The 17,360-nt window shown below is 48.2% G+C and overlaps 7 protein-coding genes across 7 annotated transcripts; 3 read left to right on the forward strand and 4 right to left on the reverse strand.

The window, feature by feature from the left end:
* Positions 1-268: 268 nt before the first annotated feature.
* On the forward strand, positions 269-1,049 carry J7337_000828 (uncharacterized protein; the record flags this gene model as incomplete). The annotated part of the gene is made up of 2 exons (XM_044818575.1): positions 269-833; positions 991-1,049. 2 exons carry the CDS (start codon positions 269-271, stop codon positions 1,047-1,049), a joined length of 624 nt encoding a protein of 207 aa, XP_044686277.1.
* A 460-nt stretch (positions 1,050-1,509) lies between these two features.
* On the reverse strand, positions 1,510-2,971 carry J7337_000829 (uncharacterized protein; the record flags this gene model as incomplete). The annotated part of the gene is made up of 2 exons (XM_044818576.1): positions 1,510-2,418; positions 2,465-2,971. 2 exons carry the CDS (start codon positions 2,969-2,971, stop codon positions 1,510-1,512), a joined length of 1,416 nt encoding a protein of 471 aa, XP_044686278.1.
* A 1,326-nt stretch (positions 2,972-4,297) lies between these two features.
* On the forward strand, positions 4,298-5,322 carry J7337_000830 (uncharacterized protein; the record flags this gene model as incomplete). Its single annotated transcript, XM_044818577.1, has 2 exons — positions 4,298-4,408; positions 4,462-5,322. 2 exons carry the CDS (start codon positions 4,298-4,300, stop codon positions 5,320-5,322), a joined length of 972 nt encoding a protein of 323 aa, XP_044686279.1.
* Positions 5,323-6,801: 1,479 nt separating this feature from the next.
* On the reverse strand, positions 6,802-7,719 carry J7337_000831 (uncharacterized protein; the record flags this gene model as incomplete). The annotated part of the gene is made up of 2 exons (XM_044818578.1): positions 6,802-7,384; positions 7,445-7,719. 2 exons carry the CDS (start codon positions 7,717-7,719, stop codon positions 6,802-6,804), a joined length of 858 nt encoding a protein of 285 aa, XP_044686280.1.
* A 1,625-nt stretch (positions 7,720-9,344) lies between these two features.
* Positions 9,345-10,186, reverse strand: PCN1 (DNA polymerase delta processivity factor; the record flags this gene model as incomplete). The annotated part of the gene is made up of 2 exons (XM_044818579.1): positions 9,345-9,652; positions 9,715-10,186. 2 exons carry the CDS (start codon positions 10,184-10,186, stop codon positions 9,345-9,347), a joined length of 780 nt encoding a protein of 259 aa, XP_044686281.1.
* Positions 10,187-11,605: 1,419 nt separating this feature from the next.
* On the reverse strand, positions 11,606-13,342 carry J7337_000833 (uncharacterized protein; the record flags this gene model as incomplete). The annotated part of the gene is made up of 4 exons (XM_044818580.1): positions 11,606-12,270; positions 12,325-12,776; positions 12,824-13,287; positions 13,325-13,342. 4 exons carry the CDS (start codon positions 13,340-13,342, stop codon positions 11,606-11,608), a joined length of 1,599 nt encoding a protein of 532 aa, XP_044686282.1.
* A 1,638-nt stretch (positions 13,343-14,980) lies between these two features.
* On the forward strand, positions 14,981-17,221 carry J7337_000834 (uncharacterized protein; the record flags this gene model as incomplete). Its single annotated transcript, XM_044818581.1, has 1 exon — positions 14,981-17,221. The coding sequence occupies one exon, from the start codon at positions 14,981-14,983 to the stop codon at positions 17,219-17,221; it is 2,241 nt and encodes a 746-aa protein (XP_044686283.1).
* Positions 17,222-17,360: the final 139 nt, after the last annotated feature.

Here is a 17,360-nt window from a genome sequence, read left to right on the forward strand (position 1 = left end):
CTCAGCTGCCACATGCCGAGCTTCATCATTAGTTCGATACCCCTCATCGAACTTAAGAGGCGCCATGCGTCATTCTTGGGTATCCATATAGAACCATCTGGTAAAGTCCAGACATGTACGGAACTCTTCACTTATAACTAATACTGCCCATATCTATCTATACTGACTTCCTCATGTCTAGTTCAACCATCGACCATAAGTTGAAACAAGAATATCATTCTTTTGATAGTTATATCCATAAACTCGTAACTGTTCATCCACATTCGCAATGTCTGTAGTCTTTGAATCTCTTCTCATCAAGTTCAAACCCATTCTGGTTGAACACCCCGAATCCCCTCCTGCTTCTTTCTCATCCGTGACCGATCACCTCAAGTCAATTCCTGGGGTCGAGTCCGTGTATCTTGGCAAACCCCTCGAGAAACCTGATTACTGGGTTCTGGGTATCCGTTGGGCCTCGCGCCCTGCCTATGATGCCTTCGTTTCCGGCTCCGCTGCCACCGATTGGCATGCTTCTTTGCGCGCCTTACTGGCCGAGCACCCTGTCGTCAGTCCAATCGCAGAGTATACAGGCCATGCCGAGCGCGCCCTCCATGCACCTATTACAGAATTTTGTACTTGTTGGGGTGCTGATGAAACCTTCACGGAGGATAACATGAAGCCATTCGCCGTTGCTTGTGAAGAGGGTGGGTTGGCTGGGCTTCATGGCTTGGCTTACGGCGAATTTGTACAAGGACAACATGAGAACCCTTCGGTTATTCCTGGCCGAGCATCTAGGCTACTGATGGGTTGGGATAGCAAAGAGGCCCGTTTGCAACACAACAATAGTAGAAGTGGTAAGTCTCATTTCTTTGTTGCGCCATTAGTGCTGACTAAATTGCACCGCAGTAATTGACGATAACGTATACTATCTGCTTGCTCGGAACAAGAGCCTTGAAATAGTGAGCCATCTAGGAAGTTGTAGAAAGCCCGAGCAACTAACATTTCATGTAGTATCATGTCCCTTTCAGAAAGCTCTGAGACTTAATGTCACGCCTAAAGGTCGCAAGTGATACCAGATTGTTATTGGATTAAGTAGAGAACAAAATAACACTGAGTCAATGCGCCGTCGAAAATCAGATACCTTGAAAGCTGTCACTTGTGATTGTGAGGCTCTCTCTTCCTGCCAATAAGCCCCGTCTTGATCCGTACGTCCCGATGAAATGCGATCCCGTCCTTGACACCATTTCTATGCCATTCAACCATACTGCGACTTTCCTTACCCACCCTTGAAACTTCAACTCAGGTGGATGGAATGGTCTTCTCAAATCTCTGAACTGTACCCGGTGGCCCGATATCGCCCTCATTTTGAACCTCCAAAACACACTGCATCCTCCTTTTAGCCTCTTGATGTCTCTGCAAATAGCAATCTGTTCGTCCTAGTTCGTTGGTCGATCTAACGTCATTGTACCGATATCAGAACTTAGATACGATGTTTCTCCGATTCTGCATCAAGATTTCAAGGTTAGAGATTTAATTCTTGCTGGATCTGTTTTGCACCTCACCGAGTCGAGAGTAGAGCATGTACAATGCCATACGGTTACATTCCTCCGTTCCGGTAATGGTCACCAGTCGCTCGTTACTATTGTCCTGCGGCTCGTTGATCTTGATCACGCTGTTGCTCATCTGGCGGATCTCATTGATCTTCTGTCCACCCTTGCCGATGATAGCACCGACCATGTCGTTCGGGATGTAAATCTGCTGTGTGATAGGCCCACCGGGGATGGCACCGCCCATGGGCTGAGCTTGGGGAGCACCAGCATGAGGTTGAGGACCAGCATGAGGGGCCATGTGCGGTTGGCCATGAGCAGCTGCGCCATAGGCACCTCCTCCCTGAGCACCCCCATAATGCATAGGCATGACAGGGTTGGCCTGAGCAGCTGCGTGGGGATATTGCTGAGGGTAAGGCGCGGGTGGCATATGGTGAGATCGCCGGTCGTTGTGGCGGCCGTAATTTTCACTTCGTCCGTAGTGGCCCGAGGCCGGTTGGGGTGAGTAGGGAACAACTTGCATGCCGCCTGGAATCGAGCCAGCAGGGGCGCCGCTACGGGTTGCGTAGGCAGACGCAGCAGGACCTCCAAATCTATCATTAAGCTGTTCAAGAAGGGTGCTGCCAACATAGTAAGTTGCGATATGAACAGCATCAGCGACACCCATTACGACCAGCGATCTCTCGCTTGACATAGGCAAGCATGAGTCAGAAGCGTTCAACCGAGCACCAGATGCCTCTTGGATCTCACGAATACGGGCACCACCCTTACCAATGATGGAGCCGATCAAAATATGCGGAATGAGCAGCCGTAAGGGATATGTTTTTGAAGACGCAGTTGAGGATTCGTTGAGGGGTTCGTTGTTCAGTGTTCGGATGATCAAGCCAAAAGCCTGAATTGTGTTAATTTATAACCCATGCGTAGGAGAATCAACTTACCTTGGCTACAGCGTCTACTATGCCGCTAACAGTAAGAATACGTTCAACGGCCCCCTTTTGGTAGTCGCTGACTGTGCACTTAGCGTTGGAAAGCTTCCTGATGTTGGAAACATTCTCGCCCCCCTTTCCAATGACGGTAGCAGCCTCCGGGCTCGAGATAACAGCGCGAATATGAATCCACGAAGTCTCGTCATGGGCAGCAGCAGACGTTACAGCGTTGGATGCAGAGGCAGCAACTGTGGCGGCAGCGGCGGCCTTTGTGTCGGATGCATGGTCCAAAGTGGCATCGTCATCATCTTCAGACTTATGGGCTCCATTGACCTTATCGTCATGGTCCTCTGCAGGGACGTCGGTGGGAGCTTCGGGGACCTCAACATCGTCGTCATGCTTGTTCTTGTCAAGAGCAGGTCGTTTGGCATCAGGCTGATCACCAGCGCGCGAGGGCGAAGAAGCTTCTTCCAAAGGGCGCTTGGCCGACTGGGTTGGTTGTGTTGGGGAAGCAGACATATTGAAATCGTTATGGTTCACGCGAGTTTAGTCTTTCTGATAATCGACAATTTGAAAACGTCTCGTTCTTTCTATTGTTCGTCTTATATACACTCAGGGGTTTTCGAAGGAAAACGTGCTGGTGTAGTGACTTTCGCTGGGTGTGCTTCGGTGAAATACTCGTGAAGTGACTTATGTCGCGTAAATACGATGCGTGTTGCGGGCTGAATGGAAGGAAGAGAGGGATTCGAGATTCGGGCTCAAGGGCGGGTTTCAGAACTCTTTCAGCGGGCGTCGAGTAATTACCCGGGAAGATCTCCTAGATATAGGCGGGAGAGGAAGGGCGGAATGATTGTCTCGTGGTGCAAATATTGAATAGTGGTGAGGGTAGGTGAAGCGATCGATACTGGGACGGACTTCTTAAAAAGCAAAAAGAGGCAGTGCTCAGCTCAAACCTTCTGACCCGGACTCGAGGTTTCTTGATCGCCAAAGTCGCCAGATCTTTGAGCTAAAGCGCAGAATCTGGAGCACAAACTAGCTGGCCGCGAAGCGTGGGAGGATGAGAAGCTGAGACGAGAGGAGCAGGTTCTTAAATGTATCGGCGCGCGGTGTTTTAGAACTTTCGCTGTCGCAATGGGTCCCGATACCAGGGATGAACCAATCCAAATCAATCAGAAGAAAAAGGAAAAGGGAAAGTCTCAGAAACGATTACGGGGAATCGCTGAGAATAGAAAAACGAGGTTCTCAAGATAGCAATGGCAGGTGAAAAGGGGGAGAATGAATATGACACGACAAAGGTCGATGGTTTGGAGTGAGGAGATGGGAGAAAGCCGGAGAAGTAGCCCTGTGAGGATCCAACCTGGGTACCTAGCTAGGCATGGAGCGCTTTGAGGTGTCACGTGCACCGCCTCGATCTGGGCTTGAAAGCTTGGGCCACATGAGCTCAGGCGGTCCACCTGGCGGTGATACTATCTCAGTACTGTACTAAAGTTAGATCAAGTACCTACCTAGTGAACAATCACAACCGACGATATAATTACCTACTCTCACTGACCTTTCTTTTCATAACCGAACAATTTTAAACAGATAGGTACAAGTGCGACTACTACGCTTGTCTCGCTATATCTGAAGGTCTCCAATTAGTTGCATCTGAACAACAATTGCCTGTCTTGGACAGATCATTGGAAGGTGCGAAGTGACATATCTTGATCACCTAAATCCGTACATTAGGACCTTGGGTGCCTCCATCCTCGCAAGTCTCAATTCTTCCTACCTACCTACCTTTATGCTCTAGAAAATTCAAAAGCCTTGCCCATTTCTTGAGCCAGTTGCGTGAACTTTACGACAATGGACTACAGGTCGCAATATACAGCAAAGGAGGAATACGTGGCCAATGTTGATCAGACATTGAGAGAACTTCAAGAGAGAGTCCAGCAACATGAAAATGAGTTGGACAAGGTATTCATTCACGCTCCAAAACCCACAATATACCAATGGCTAAATTCTTAAAGATTCGTTCAGAGCCCAGCCAACCCCCAGTGTCTGCGACTGAACAGGCGCGTCTCATACAAGTGGCTCTCAAAGAGGTGACAGTGTCGGATCCCTTCCTCCCCTCGCCAGGGTCGCTGTTACCGACACTATTGGCGTTTCGCAAGACTCACCAAACCATTCAAGAGTCCAAATCCTATCTTGCCTCTCAACGAGCAGGCCATGAACAACTGTCGCGTCAGCTTGAAGTGGATGAAGCGCGCCTCAAGGATCAAAACCTCCTTGGCGATGCTCTGGATGCGCGTATCTTGTCGTTACGCGATGAAGTGGATGCGGGTACTCACGTTAGCCCGGGAGAAGGGGCAAAGGAACTGTTGCAAGAACTCAGGGCTAAGAAGAAGTCTTACGACAGAGAGACGTCAAAACTCATGAAAGTTCTCCTTCGATTCATCGATAATCAGCTGGCGCCCATGCTTGCGGCAGAAGAGCTAGGAGGGCCTGTGGTTGGGGATCTTATAGGTATTGATGGAGATGATTTGGCCGCCGGATTTAATGCACAAGGAAAACTCAGGAAACCAAAGGACAGTGACGATAAAGAAGATAAACGGCAACGCAGAATCGATGAGATTTGGGGGCAGGCTACTAATCAAGGCACTGGGCGTCAGGACGAGATTGCAGCTGCAGCTGCAGAGATGAAGCAACTGACAGAGGAGCTTCTCAACACGCTTGCTGAAGCTCAAGGCAATAACTCAGCATCATATGTACAATTGTCGCGTGAAACTGCGGCTGCACGGTTCTTGGTGAGGTCCAAGGTTGCACAATTTCATCCTAAAGATGCAACAAGGCTCAAACTGGTGGACTTCGGGCGAGAATTGGAACCCTGAGTACCTAATTTAGTAGGTAGTTACAGATATAAAGAAAGTTTTAAGAATGATTTGTCTTATAGTCATGTTTCTATCAAGTCACACATGTGATTATTGTCATCGTTGAGAGAAGTTAATCCCCCGGCTGTGCTTAGGAAGTTTAGAATACAGTATAACGATTCGGGATAGCTCATTATAAATTAATAATTGTACCTAAGGTAGGTAGATAGATAGGCTGATAGACTTCCACATATGGAATGAGGTCCAATAGAGCCTGAAAGCAACCTCTAAACAGTACGTCCTGCTAATCGGTCAATTCTATAAGTGATAGGCGCTAGATATGGAACGCCAGAAACAGCAGAGATACCAGATTGTTTGTTTAATACAAAATGTAGGTGTCTTGACACTGGTAATGAATTACAATTATGATGATAAGCTTAAGAATAACGTAGCAAAAATTCTGTTCGTTAAGAAAGACCACTACAAACCCCAGGCTATGTTAACCTGCTGGGAGAGAATCAATATTCCTTGTGTTCTTTAAGTCTAAGGAGCGTTACCCACCCAACCGCGTCGCGTCTGTCCACTTCCAGCTTCGAATACAGTATCCACGACAATTGCTTACCTTTTCCCACATCATATTCAACAATGACCTCCGAGACCCTCGTTTCTGATAACTCTACCGTTTCTTCACCTCCCGCCAAACGTGCCAAGACTGCCGGTACCATGGAAGGTCTTCCACCATTGCAGATTAAGAAGCTTTCTGACAAGGGACGTTTGCCTACTCGTGGGAGTGCCTTTGCTGCTGGCTATGATATCTACGCTGCTCGCGACACAACTATTCCCGCCCGTGGCAAGGCGCTAGTTGACACTGATATCAGTATGGCTGTGCCTGCCGGAACCTGTAAGTACATGACTAGTCGAAGCCCTCGATCAACCAGCTTAAGGCCGGCTTTCTGACAAGATGAATAATACAGATGGACGCATTGCCCCTCGATCGGGTCTCGCGTCCAAGCATTTCATTGACACAGGCGCTGGTGTCATCGATGCCGATTATCGCGGTCAGGTCAAGGTCCTGCTTTTCAACCATAATGAATCCGACTTTGAGGTGAAGGAGGGCGACCGCATTGCTCAACTTGTTCTGGAGCGCATCTACACCCCCGAGGTTGTGGAGGTCCAAGAACTCGAGGAGAGTGTCCGAGGCGCTGGTGGCTTCGGCAGCACTGGTTAGATAGCCAAGGGGCCTATGCAGACTTCTCTTCTGCCAAGTTTCATCAATTAATGAATTGGCTTCTGGGCCAATGCAATAGATTTACAGTACACAGTTGAGGAAGGCTGATTATTCAAGAGAAGCTCTCAGAGTGAATTATTTGACCCTCACAAGAGATGTGAAAACTTGGATGAATTCATGAGACGTCTATTCCCAAACCTTTCTACCCATTTCTATTGCTGGCTTCTACTTTGGTGGCCATTTTAACCTTGGACAACCCCCTCCCACTAGATCTAAATGGCCTTCGCAAGGTATTGCGTCGTGGGCGAGCGTAAGCAGTCCAAATTCCTCACAAGTTGAAGTTCTGCCGCCTTACTCTTTACGAGGTGCGCCTTAGTTTGGTTAATACGATCCTCATCTTTCATGTCGTCCGTTGTTCGTTCAACCACCCTCTTCATGCCCTCGCAGGTCTTGGATAGAACCTCATGCATACTGCCTAGGACCTTTTCTGCAGCGCGTGCAAGGGGTAGTTCAATAGCCGATACTGAATCCTCGCTAAGCCAGCTGGCGGTATGCCGCAGCCGCTCATCAGCATTGAAGACAGCCTCACGCATTCGGATTACCATAAGAGCGCCAAACATGTCGCCTGTGCCACTGAAATAACAATCGATTGATGGGAAGACAATCTTGAAAAAGCGAGCTTTGCCGGTAGATGTCATCGTTGAACCAACAACAGCGAGATGCGAAGGCGGATGGTCTGGCGCCTCAAGGTTGACTGAAGTAATGACGACATGAGGAATCTTGTACTTGTCGTGGAGCACTTGAATAGCCTTCCGGAGACTGTCCATATCATGGATCTTGACTTCTGAAAGCAGCCTTTTCGTAGAAATTGTCAGTTGGGGTTTCTCAAGTCTCGGCAAATGCTCTTAAACATACTCGGCCTCGAATTGGTTTGGAAGAATCAGATCCGCATCGTGGATGAGCCTCTTGTATGCTGGCACCACTTCCTCGGAGACGTAGATCTTTCCATTGTCACCCATGACGGGGTCGAGAGCCCAGAAGAACTTGCCAGGTGCTTTGCTTGACTTTTCCTTAAGTTCACGACCTATCTTACCGACCGTATCGACGGCTGCAGCGCCTGGAATATATCCAGAAAGCATCACATCAAAATCATCTAGGTACGACTGCTTCAGTCCTTCCCAGAGATCCATGATCTCCTGTGCTGAGACTCTCGTTCCCTTCCATTGCTTATATCCGGTATGGTTACCTTTACAGGTGAAGTCCGCAAGTTAGAAACCTGGTTTATTATTTCACTCCACCGATCGAGATGACATGAATACTCACTGAACTGTACGGTGTTGAGAGCTGCGACATCACATCCCAAAGACTGTAGCACGAAGACGGCAATCTTGTTACCGACATATCTAGTGCACATAAGTCACTGTGACCCCGAGAGAGAGAAAATATAATTACCCAGAGACAACCTACGGCAACGACCTGTCAGCCTTGGCTCAAGATGTTGAAAGTGGCGCAATATTTGATGGCATACATACATGGCTTGCCACAGCGAGAACCCGTGTATCGGGTATTTTTGGGATGATGGACATAATACCAGAAGCACCAGTTCAATCCTCGATCTCTCCTTGATATTCAGCAAGCGTTCTGAATAGATGTCTACGCAGGCCTGGGTAACCAAGGATTTTCCTTGCGGGAGACGTCACTGAACAAAACCTCTCAATCGGCGTCAGCGGACGATTCTGCAGTAGAAGCCTAAAACACCGGAGCTTAAATGAAATGAGAAGCCCGAGCGTTATCTGTAAAGATTGAAAGAACAGAAGGGAAAATATGTCGCTGACTCAAGGAAGTAAACTAGTTCTGGGACTTGGTTGCGGCGTCTTTTGAGCTGTATGTCGCTCGATATTAGTCACTACCTTAGTTAACTTGAGGAAATCGGGTTAAGTCTGGAGCCTTAACAAGCTACTAACCTAAGTACGAACTTACCTGGATGTACGAAGTTTGGAAAATAGAACCTTCAGAACACTTACTCTCTTGCCTAGTATCGAACTGAATGATGAACCGAGTGATTAGCTCAACTGCAGCGAGGACAGCCTTTTCTGTACGCTTTTGAGCTGATAGCGAGTGACTTCCATTTGGTTGTGTGCCCCGCCAGCGCAGCAGGCTTCTTTTTGACCAATGAATAACTCTAGGTAACTTCAGGTACACAGTTGCTGTCCCTTCCAGAAGCAAGCAAATTTCTAGCCTTGAGGTATGACCATGGCCGGGAAAAATTTTTATTAGTTTGAGTTCACTTAAGTTTTTATCAACTCGGGTAGATGAGATACCTTCAGTTTTCTCGCCCCCTTTGGCTGTAAGCAAGGCATATTCAAATCACACCTAGGACTTGGAATATGATGTGATTACCATGGCAGCAGACTGGCAACCTGGAACGCTCATTAGGATAGAATGTGACGCTAAACTGGCGAATGGCACAATACATACATGCAGGCTGTATTTGTGTCGAGTCAATATCAACTTAGAGAAGCACGATATCATACTATCATTTATCATCATGGTCAACAAGGGACTAAAGCTCCTGAATTGGTGCCCTTGTATTCCCTATCTAACCCGTTCGTTTACATTTCTTTTCCTTGGCACACGCCTTTGATGCCTGCAAAAAAGGCTTCAAATAATCAGATTAACTTCCTGGTGTCCGTATTCCTTGTATTGCCCTCTTTGACATGTGTTTTGTCGGAACTGTTGCATGGTATCATTGCGACCGCAAGCGCCGAGCTTCTGCCATTAGCAGGGTGATGTTGTATTACATTATGGGACTCTTCTACTCCTCATCGCCAATCTTGGGCGCAAGATAGAAACGCAGATGGCTTTGACCCTCCAGATTGTACTCCACCAAGAGGGGCACTTCATTAGAGAGCTTGATCTGGACCTGATCGGAAAGGCCAGCAGCTTTGCAGAAGTTGACCAGGTACTTGAGGGAGAAGGTGAGGGCGACAGGCTCGGTCAACTCTATTGAGACACTTTGTTTGGGTTTCTCGACATCCTGATGGCTTCGAAGAGTCACGGAGCCGTTGCCAATATCGCCATTGCATGCGAACTTGACACCGTCCTTGGAAGCCTCAATCATCACTGCCAATGTGTTAACTAACAATCCAGTAGGCAAGTATCAAGCGAGCCTTGCAAGAACTAACCTGATTCTGACATAGCCATCAAGTCGGTACAGATGCGACGAAACTCGCCAGAAGGCATTGCAATTGTAGCAGCATACTCGGTGTCGGGGATGCCCAGATGCTCCTGGTCAATGTCCATGAGCTTGAGGTCATACTCGCTGATGCGGTCATTTTCAGGGCTTTCGAATTGCATGTTCAACACGTCAGGGGCATCCTCAGCCTTGAGCGTGAGCACGTCGTTACTCTGAGCAGCGCGTAGGACCTTGGTCAGGGATGTGAGGTTGACACCGAGGGAGATATTACGGTCGCAGCGGAATATCTCGAAGGATCCAGCAGTAAGCAACATGGAAACTAAGGCAACATGAGAGTTGTCCATGGCCTGCAGCTGAATGCCACTGTCATTGCAGTCGAAGTTGCAATCTTGGACCAGATCCTTGATTGCGTCGACGACCTTCTTCAGAAGATCAGCTTGGGCGAGTCGTGATTCCAACATATCTGTTTATTTGTTAGCATACCACTGATACGTGCCCGTGCGAGACGTGAAGCTGCCACGCATAGATAAAAGGGTGGGGTGTTCGCTATTTGGGATGACTGACTGATTGAAAGATTTGTTGGCAGATTGTGGCTAGATATGGACAGAGAGTATAAGCAAAGGATAAGGGAGCGAAATGGCTCGCAAAGTAAGGCGTGTTATGTTCACGGAAGGAGTATGGGAGGTTGTCTGGTGGATGAAATGCAAGATGGAGGTAGCAATGTGCTTTTGTCGCGAAATTGCTAGGCTGCTTTACGCTAGCTGGCAGGTGGGGGCCACTTAACGCGCGACCATCAAACAACCGACGCGTCGCGTTGGCGGCGGATTTTCCTTAGGGGAGGAAAGAAAACTCTGGACTTTGATCCTAAATGACAAAAAAGACTTGGGTAATTTTATTATCAGTTTACTCGTGGATGTGACCTAACGGAAGCCCCATTCGAAGTATAAGTTCCATTTTGATGAGTACCTTACCTAAGATATGTAAACCTTGGTTATACTAATCGCTTATTCTAGACATCCAAAGTTCTAACTAATATATAAATTATATTGTCTATATTTTAGTACGTATATATATAAGATCATGGCTGAAGAGGGAAATTTTAGTTCAAAACACCTAGAGACGAATGCCAACCTCAGTTTCTGACTGAGAGGTCCTCAATCCTTTGGCCTCTATCGGACAGGGCAGGTGCGAACCGCGGAAGTATCTTTGTACCCAGGTAGGTTTCGAGCCTCTTTCCAGTTCTTCGAGTTACTACTACTTACCTAGATACCTTAAGGCACCAATGCCCGTTAGAGAGAAATCAGCCATTGCCAAGGTTCTCCCTAACCTAGGTAAGAATGTATCCACACAATGACCTATTAGTACATATAAGGTTGGTGTAGTTATCATACATATGTTGCCAAGAATAAGCCCCCCCTTGATCAACATTGAAAGAAATAAGGAGACCGGCAAATAGGAACGAATGATTTCCCAAGAGACCGATTTATAGTGCATATGCCTTACAGCTACCGTCCATGAGGGCACGTTGATGCGATTGTATGTCGCCAAAAACCTGGTATCCGAGAATGATGATAGGGGGCAAATAATACAAAACCAAGATCCCTAACCCTGAACCTGAAACGCCGCAGCCATCCATGGCTTGTCTATATAATAGTCTCGTTTATAGAGAATTGTGCGTATCGTCGTGACGCTACCTGTGCTTAACATATTGATGTGTCTGTGGAGCTCGAATGTGAATTTTTCATAAGTCGATAGCAAGAATAAAAAACCCGGTTGGTGTCGAATCAGACGATTGTTTTGTCCTCGATGAAGGGAGGAGAAAGCGATTGGAAAGTGTTGAAGATGATGATCGTCATGTTTGTTTCATAAAATTGATGCCCCTACATTGACACAATGCGACCTGCTGGTGCGCTGGCACGAGTTCGAGGTCGTAGGTTGATAACTGTCTCTAGCTCCCGGAGCATACCCTTGGTTGCATCAGCATGCTGTCGGGCAAGAGCCTTTTGTTCTCGTTCTTCCCGAACCTTGACTATTCTTTCTTCTCGAGTGAGCATGCTTCGTGGTCGCGGGAGAGCAACGGCTTCGAAAACTTCGGGTGCCTCCTGTTCAGCCGAACCAGCATACTCAGAACTAGGCGGAGACTCGCCAGTCAATGCTTTCAGAGCTGCAGCGGCCCCGCCATTCTCGTCCACAGTAGTCAGTCCACTAAGAGAACTAACAGGTGACAGCAGAGTACTCATGGATGAAAGCCTCTTCTCGTTCCTATCGATGCCGAGTGCCAAAGCAGCCCTGCCCTCTTCCCATGCGGTCATCAGATCTTTCAGATCCAGGCCGATGGACTCATATTGCGCCATTAGATTCGGTCCGAGCTCCGAAATGTCGTTCGAATCGTTCAAAGTTCTGTCAGATTCTTCACGAAGCAGCTGCAGCTTTGCCTGTAGACCCCTGATCCCGCTTGATAGTGAATTAAGTTTCCGAAGTTGAGCCCTCCAGCGCTCCCGCCCAGGCGTCAGGGCGTTCTTTGGTGTAGGGGAGGATGGAAAAGCTAGAGAAGCGTGAGCATATGACCAATAAATGATGACTCGCATCGTATTCTTACTGTCTTGCTCGCTGAGAATGCTCTGTATTCTAGCATGAGCAGTTTGAGTGGAGCTGTTCACACTCAAAAGAGACTCTACGGCCGTTGTCCAACGAAGCAGATCATTTGCGTCACTGTTGGCATCCAGAGCAAGCAGTGCGCAAAGGAATAATTTACGTATGGTGGAGAATCGAGCAGCCAGGATTTTCAGGGTTCTCAAGGATTCAGGATCGTCCAGATCCTCATCACTTAGTCCTTGACGGGCGTCTGACATGTCGAAATCGGTAATGTCGTATATATCATAATATTTTTCCAAGTCTGTTTGCTCTGCAAATCCGTTGACAACCGTACAAACCTGGTTGTAGGAATCAAGAAGCTCTTGGAAAGAATGTCTCAGGGCTTTGCGCAGTCTGACACAACGCCGGGTTTGGGTACGGTCTTCTATACGGCTGATTGGTGGAAGGGGAGCGCTGCTGTAAATTGTTCAGTGCATGTGGTGGTAAGGAAATGAAAGACCTACAGTCTGTAACCTCGAGACACTAACTCGACTTCTTGTATGAGAGAGACAGCTGCACCTGACGCACTGTCGAAATTGTGTGAGTTTTCCACGAAAGACGTGATTTCAGCCAGCGATTGCGATCTTCGATACCGGAGCCATTGTCGTTTCATGTAAACCTGGCCCAGCAGGACGGCCGCTGCGCAAAGCACGAGAAGAAAGACCAGCCTCTTCTTGGTAACACCACTTCCAAGTGCCCAACTCAGAACAACTGCGACCGCAAGAGCGGCAAGAACTGATGCCAGAATTCCTTCCGTGGACAATAGGGATTCATCTTCGTTCGATAGCGGGCTAGGTCCCCTATTATGTAGCTGCGACTGCCCCAGGCCCGAATGGCCACTTAAAAGCTGAGATGCAATGATTGTATATCGGAATTGTTCGAGAAATTTGGCGTTGTCAGCTCGGTCGATACTCGCTGCAACCGCAGCCTATGGCAAGTGGTTTTAGCAATCGTTGACAGGTCACACCAGTTCGAGGTGACATACTGAATATTTCCTGCTAGCAGATCGCAATGAGGAGGGCTTAGGAACTTGTAAATGAAGCCCATTCGGAACCTTATTCCGAAATCTTGGTTTAACTAAAGGTCGGCCGGTGGGTGCGAAAGGTGATGGACTGGATGGCGGTGATGGGCTTGATCGACCAGCGGATGAATCGAGTTCGGGCGTTACTGCACCGGGCGCCCAGTCAGCCTGGGGCTCATCTCCCCCATCTTGAGATATCCAATGTTAGTCCACATAAGGGAAAGCGATATCGCGCGCAAGGGAGAGCGATGCTTGCTCACCTCTGAGGTAGTCGGCGAACGGAGTCTCCTCATACACCACGGGCTCCATCTAGCTTCTCTGTGACGTCGTTGGTGTCGATAAGCAGTCACACAGAGCCATCGAGCGGTGCTGATCGATGCAGAGTGACAGTGCCGTATGTGATATCTTGTTGCAATGTTGATTAAACCAGTACGAGTATTGTGTTCAGGAGAAGGCGACAAACAGTATGGACGGATTACGGAGTATTAGACGAGCGCGAGCAGGGACAGGCTGGTTCGTTGATGTTGCCAATTAGGGGAGCTCCACGCACACCGTAGTGGCCAGCCGGAGCCGCGGCAGGGATCGTGTGGCTATCAAGTGCCTGTCAAAAGCGCCGCAACCTCGACGGAAAGTATACGGACCCCGGAAGCTTGAGGTTTAGCCTTGTCAGATGCAATTTCGAGCCGAACTGGTACTACTGGGTATTTATGCAGTCAACTGCGGAAGACGTAATAGGTGCAGGGAGACGCAGGGACGACCCAAGACACAGCGTATCAGCATCTGGCAAAAGGGGCTCCGGAGCTTCTGAACATATGTTCACCCCAAGAGGAACAAAGAAAACTACGGGCCCAGAACCTGAAGTGACAAAATTCTAGATGCCTTTATCACTATATTCCAACGTCCCTGGGAGCAACAAATTTTCCAAACATTAAGCTACGATAAAAATGTCTAAAGGCCTGCTAAAATATGCTAAACTCATATCGGTCTTTTATGATCTATCGTACGATGGGATAGAGGTCTATAGTTTTCTTGCCACCTCTAGGCGCTCTGGTCAAGGTCTCAAGTCTTATTGCTCACCTAGGTAGGTAGGTAGAGGAGGAAAGAAAACTCAGAGCCTTGATCCTAAGTGATGAAAGTATTGAGGTAAATCCAGCCTAAGCTTAGGGAACTCTCTGCCAAGTTTGTTTTGACGCCTTATATCAAGGTCTGATGTATTTTTACTCCCTGAGGCTCACCCCCCTCGAGCCTTTATGACAGAGCCAGGAGATGCTAGATGCCGCCAGGGACTCGTTTGTGGAGCAAGATAGATAGTGAATGATAGCGCCTGAGGCATTCACTCACATAGTTAAGGTACCTAGCTAAGGTAGGTAGCTTATGGAACTCAAAGAACCTGGGGTAATATCATTTTTCTGGTTGGTCAGTTATGTGTGGGCCAAATGCTTCGTATTGAAAGTTCTATCACCCACCTTCACCTAGGTACCTTACCTTCCAAGAACCAGCTCTGACGTGGATTTTGCGCAGAGCATACCCATGATGATGCTGACATGAACCGAATTTCGATACTGTGTCCCGCGATTCGAAGAATACCAATGCTTCGACGATGCACTATCTCGCATTGTACCGGCGCACGGGTGGGTGCCCTGTCGCAGGCTCACCAGGTGGCATCTGGATCTCCAATACCCTATTAGCCCAAGCCATTGAGCGATTCCAACGCTTCGATCCGATTCCTAGTCGATGCTTGAGCTCATATGCCGGGCCTCTCGAGAGCCGACGTCGTTTGGGCAAGCGACATATGGTTGCCGTTGTACCCGGTTCCCGTGCTTCACCCTTTCCTTGGAGGATCGAAATGCCCGTTCATCTCGGCGACTGGACTTGGGAGGCTCCTGTTGCACCTAATGATCGTCACAAAAAAAAGATTGGTCTGTTCGAGCGCTTTCTCAGGAACCTCGAGGACATGGGACACGAAGAAAATACCAACCTTGCAACTGCTACGCCACCACCGGAGGCGGTTATGATACCTGCGGCAGCGACTCCGACATCAATAGAACAGGCCCGAGGTGACATGAACGAGCGGCTCGCCAAATTTTACAACTTGGAAGACGAAAATACATTGAAGAAGATTTGCGAGCCCTATATTCTTCAGATCTTGAAGATGGTCGAGGAAAGGACGATTTCCAACGACGACCTTATCCAAGCTCTTGATCCGTTCGACAACCGTCTTAAGCAACGGGCACCGGACAAAGTCCTCGATAGGAGGGTTGCCAAACAATGGGTCTACATAATCCACGCTATGTATCGTACCCGGACCACTTCAACTGAAGATTTGTATGGGAGCCATGTTTGGCACCAGTGCCTCAAAACAATATTGCATATGGCACCCCAGCCCTCCACGTTCCATTGCCTCGAGGAGCTTCTGAGACTTATTACTCCATACGAAAAAATACAACTAGAGACAATTGACTACCTCGACCTAATGCATAGCCATAACCGACTGGAAATGACACAGGGTGAACAATATCCTACACGGCCGATATCACTCCGCCTCTTACGCCGCAGTATGCAATTGACTCGATTAATTTCTGCCCGAGGTCTGACGCAAATGGAGGCATTTGAAGCTTTGACCAAACATTGCTTTCAGTTCGTGGACGAGACCACAGACCAACGTACGTTAGCTTTTCAGCTATTTTTGAAATTGGCGGCAGTCCCAGGTCTCAAGGCAGGCGAATTCTCTACTCTGGCCGGCAACGTTCGCAGCATGCAAGATTGGGTAGAATCAGAAGTTTGGCAATTCATGGCTATCCGTCTGATGAACACGACACAGGGAGGAATACGGCCTGAGCAATTATACAAATGGATTGCCGGGCCTACACAGTTACACTGCTGGGCAGCAATGCTTCAAGACTCTCGTCATAGCGAAACCAAGAAACGCATAGCGAACTTGAGGGCGCTTACACATACAAGTGAAACCTTTGGACACCTTGATACATTGATTAAGTCGGTTCGACTGGTGAGCGATCGTCATGGGGTTATACAAGATATGATGAAGATGGAGAAGGACCCGTATTGTGCCGTCATGATGTGGGAATCTTATAATGCAGGAGCGTCAGTTAAGCATAAATTCCCTTGGTACATGTGGGCACGACATGCAGAAGCTATAGTAACGCATCCGGACCTACCACCAGACCTCATCTGGCAGATCGCCGAGTTTTGCTCATCAAAGACTACTACCCGGCTTAAAGCCCCCATCGTACGGAACCTTGTGTTTATGATGGACTTCCTGGAAGAGATTTGTCACTTCTACATGAAGAAGCCCGGCCTGACAGCCCGACAGCGCCTTAGATATATCGAAACCGCTATCAACTGGGGCAAAAGGACTGGGCAGCATATGTCGCAGCCTGCGATACAAATTCTGGCTGAGATTCTCCTTCAAGATCTTGAAGAGGGTAAGATGGGCCGTAAGACACGACTTCGATATTTGGTCAAAAAGATTGGGCATTTCTATGGAAAAGAGCAGGCAGCAAAGGTTGCTCTCTCACTCGATGGGTGGAGATGGACTAACAGGCGTAGAGAGGGGCGGTTACCACGGATGCCAGCGCCAACGAGAGGGGCGCATTTCAAATCAGAAGAACAGACCAAGGAGCTCTCGGACTATTTAGTGCACCCAACTCTAGATGAGAACCTGAAAAGACCTCTTCGGCAAGCATGGGAGCAGACTCTGCCACCCGTTGGACGAGTTAGGTACGCCATCGAGAGCAAGGATTCTCAAGAACAGGACGACAACGTGGTGGAAGATGAACGTACTTTGGAATCTATCATGAGGGGTCAACGACGAAAGGAATAGGCCAACTACGGGATAGTTTCAAGCTTTTAGGTAATGCATGATGTGGTTTACGTTAACGCATAATACACCAAGGAGAGAAGAAGAAAAAAGTATTTCATGAATTTTCATGAGAAAGGTTAAAAGCGCTCAGCGCCTCGTG

This window comes from Fusarium musae, chromosome 1 (genome assembly GCF_019915245.1).
Source record: "Fusarium musae strain F31 chromosome 1, whole genome shotgun sequence".
Taxonomy (NCBI): domain Eukaryota; kingdom Fungi; phylum Ascomycota; class Sordariomycetes; order Hypocreales; family Nectriaceae; genus Fusarium; species Fusarium musae.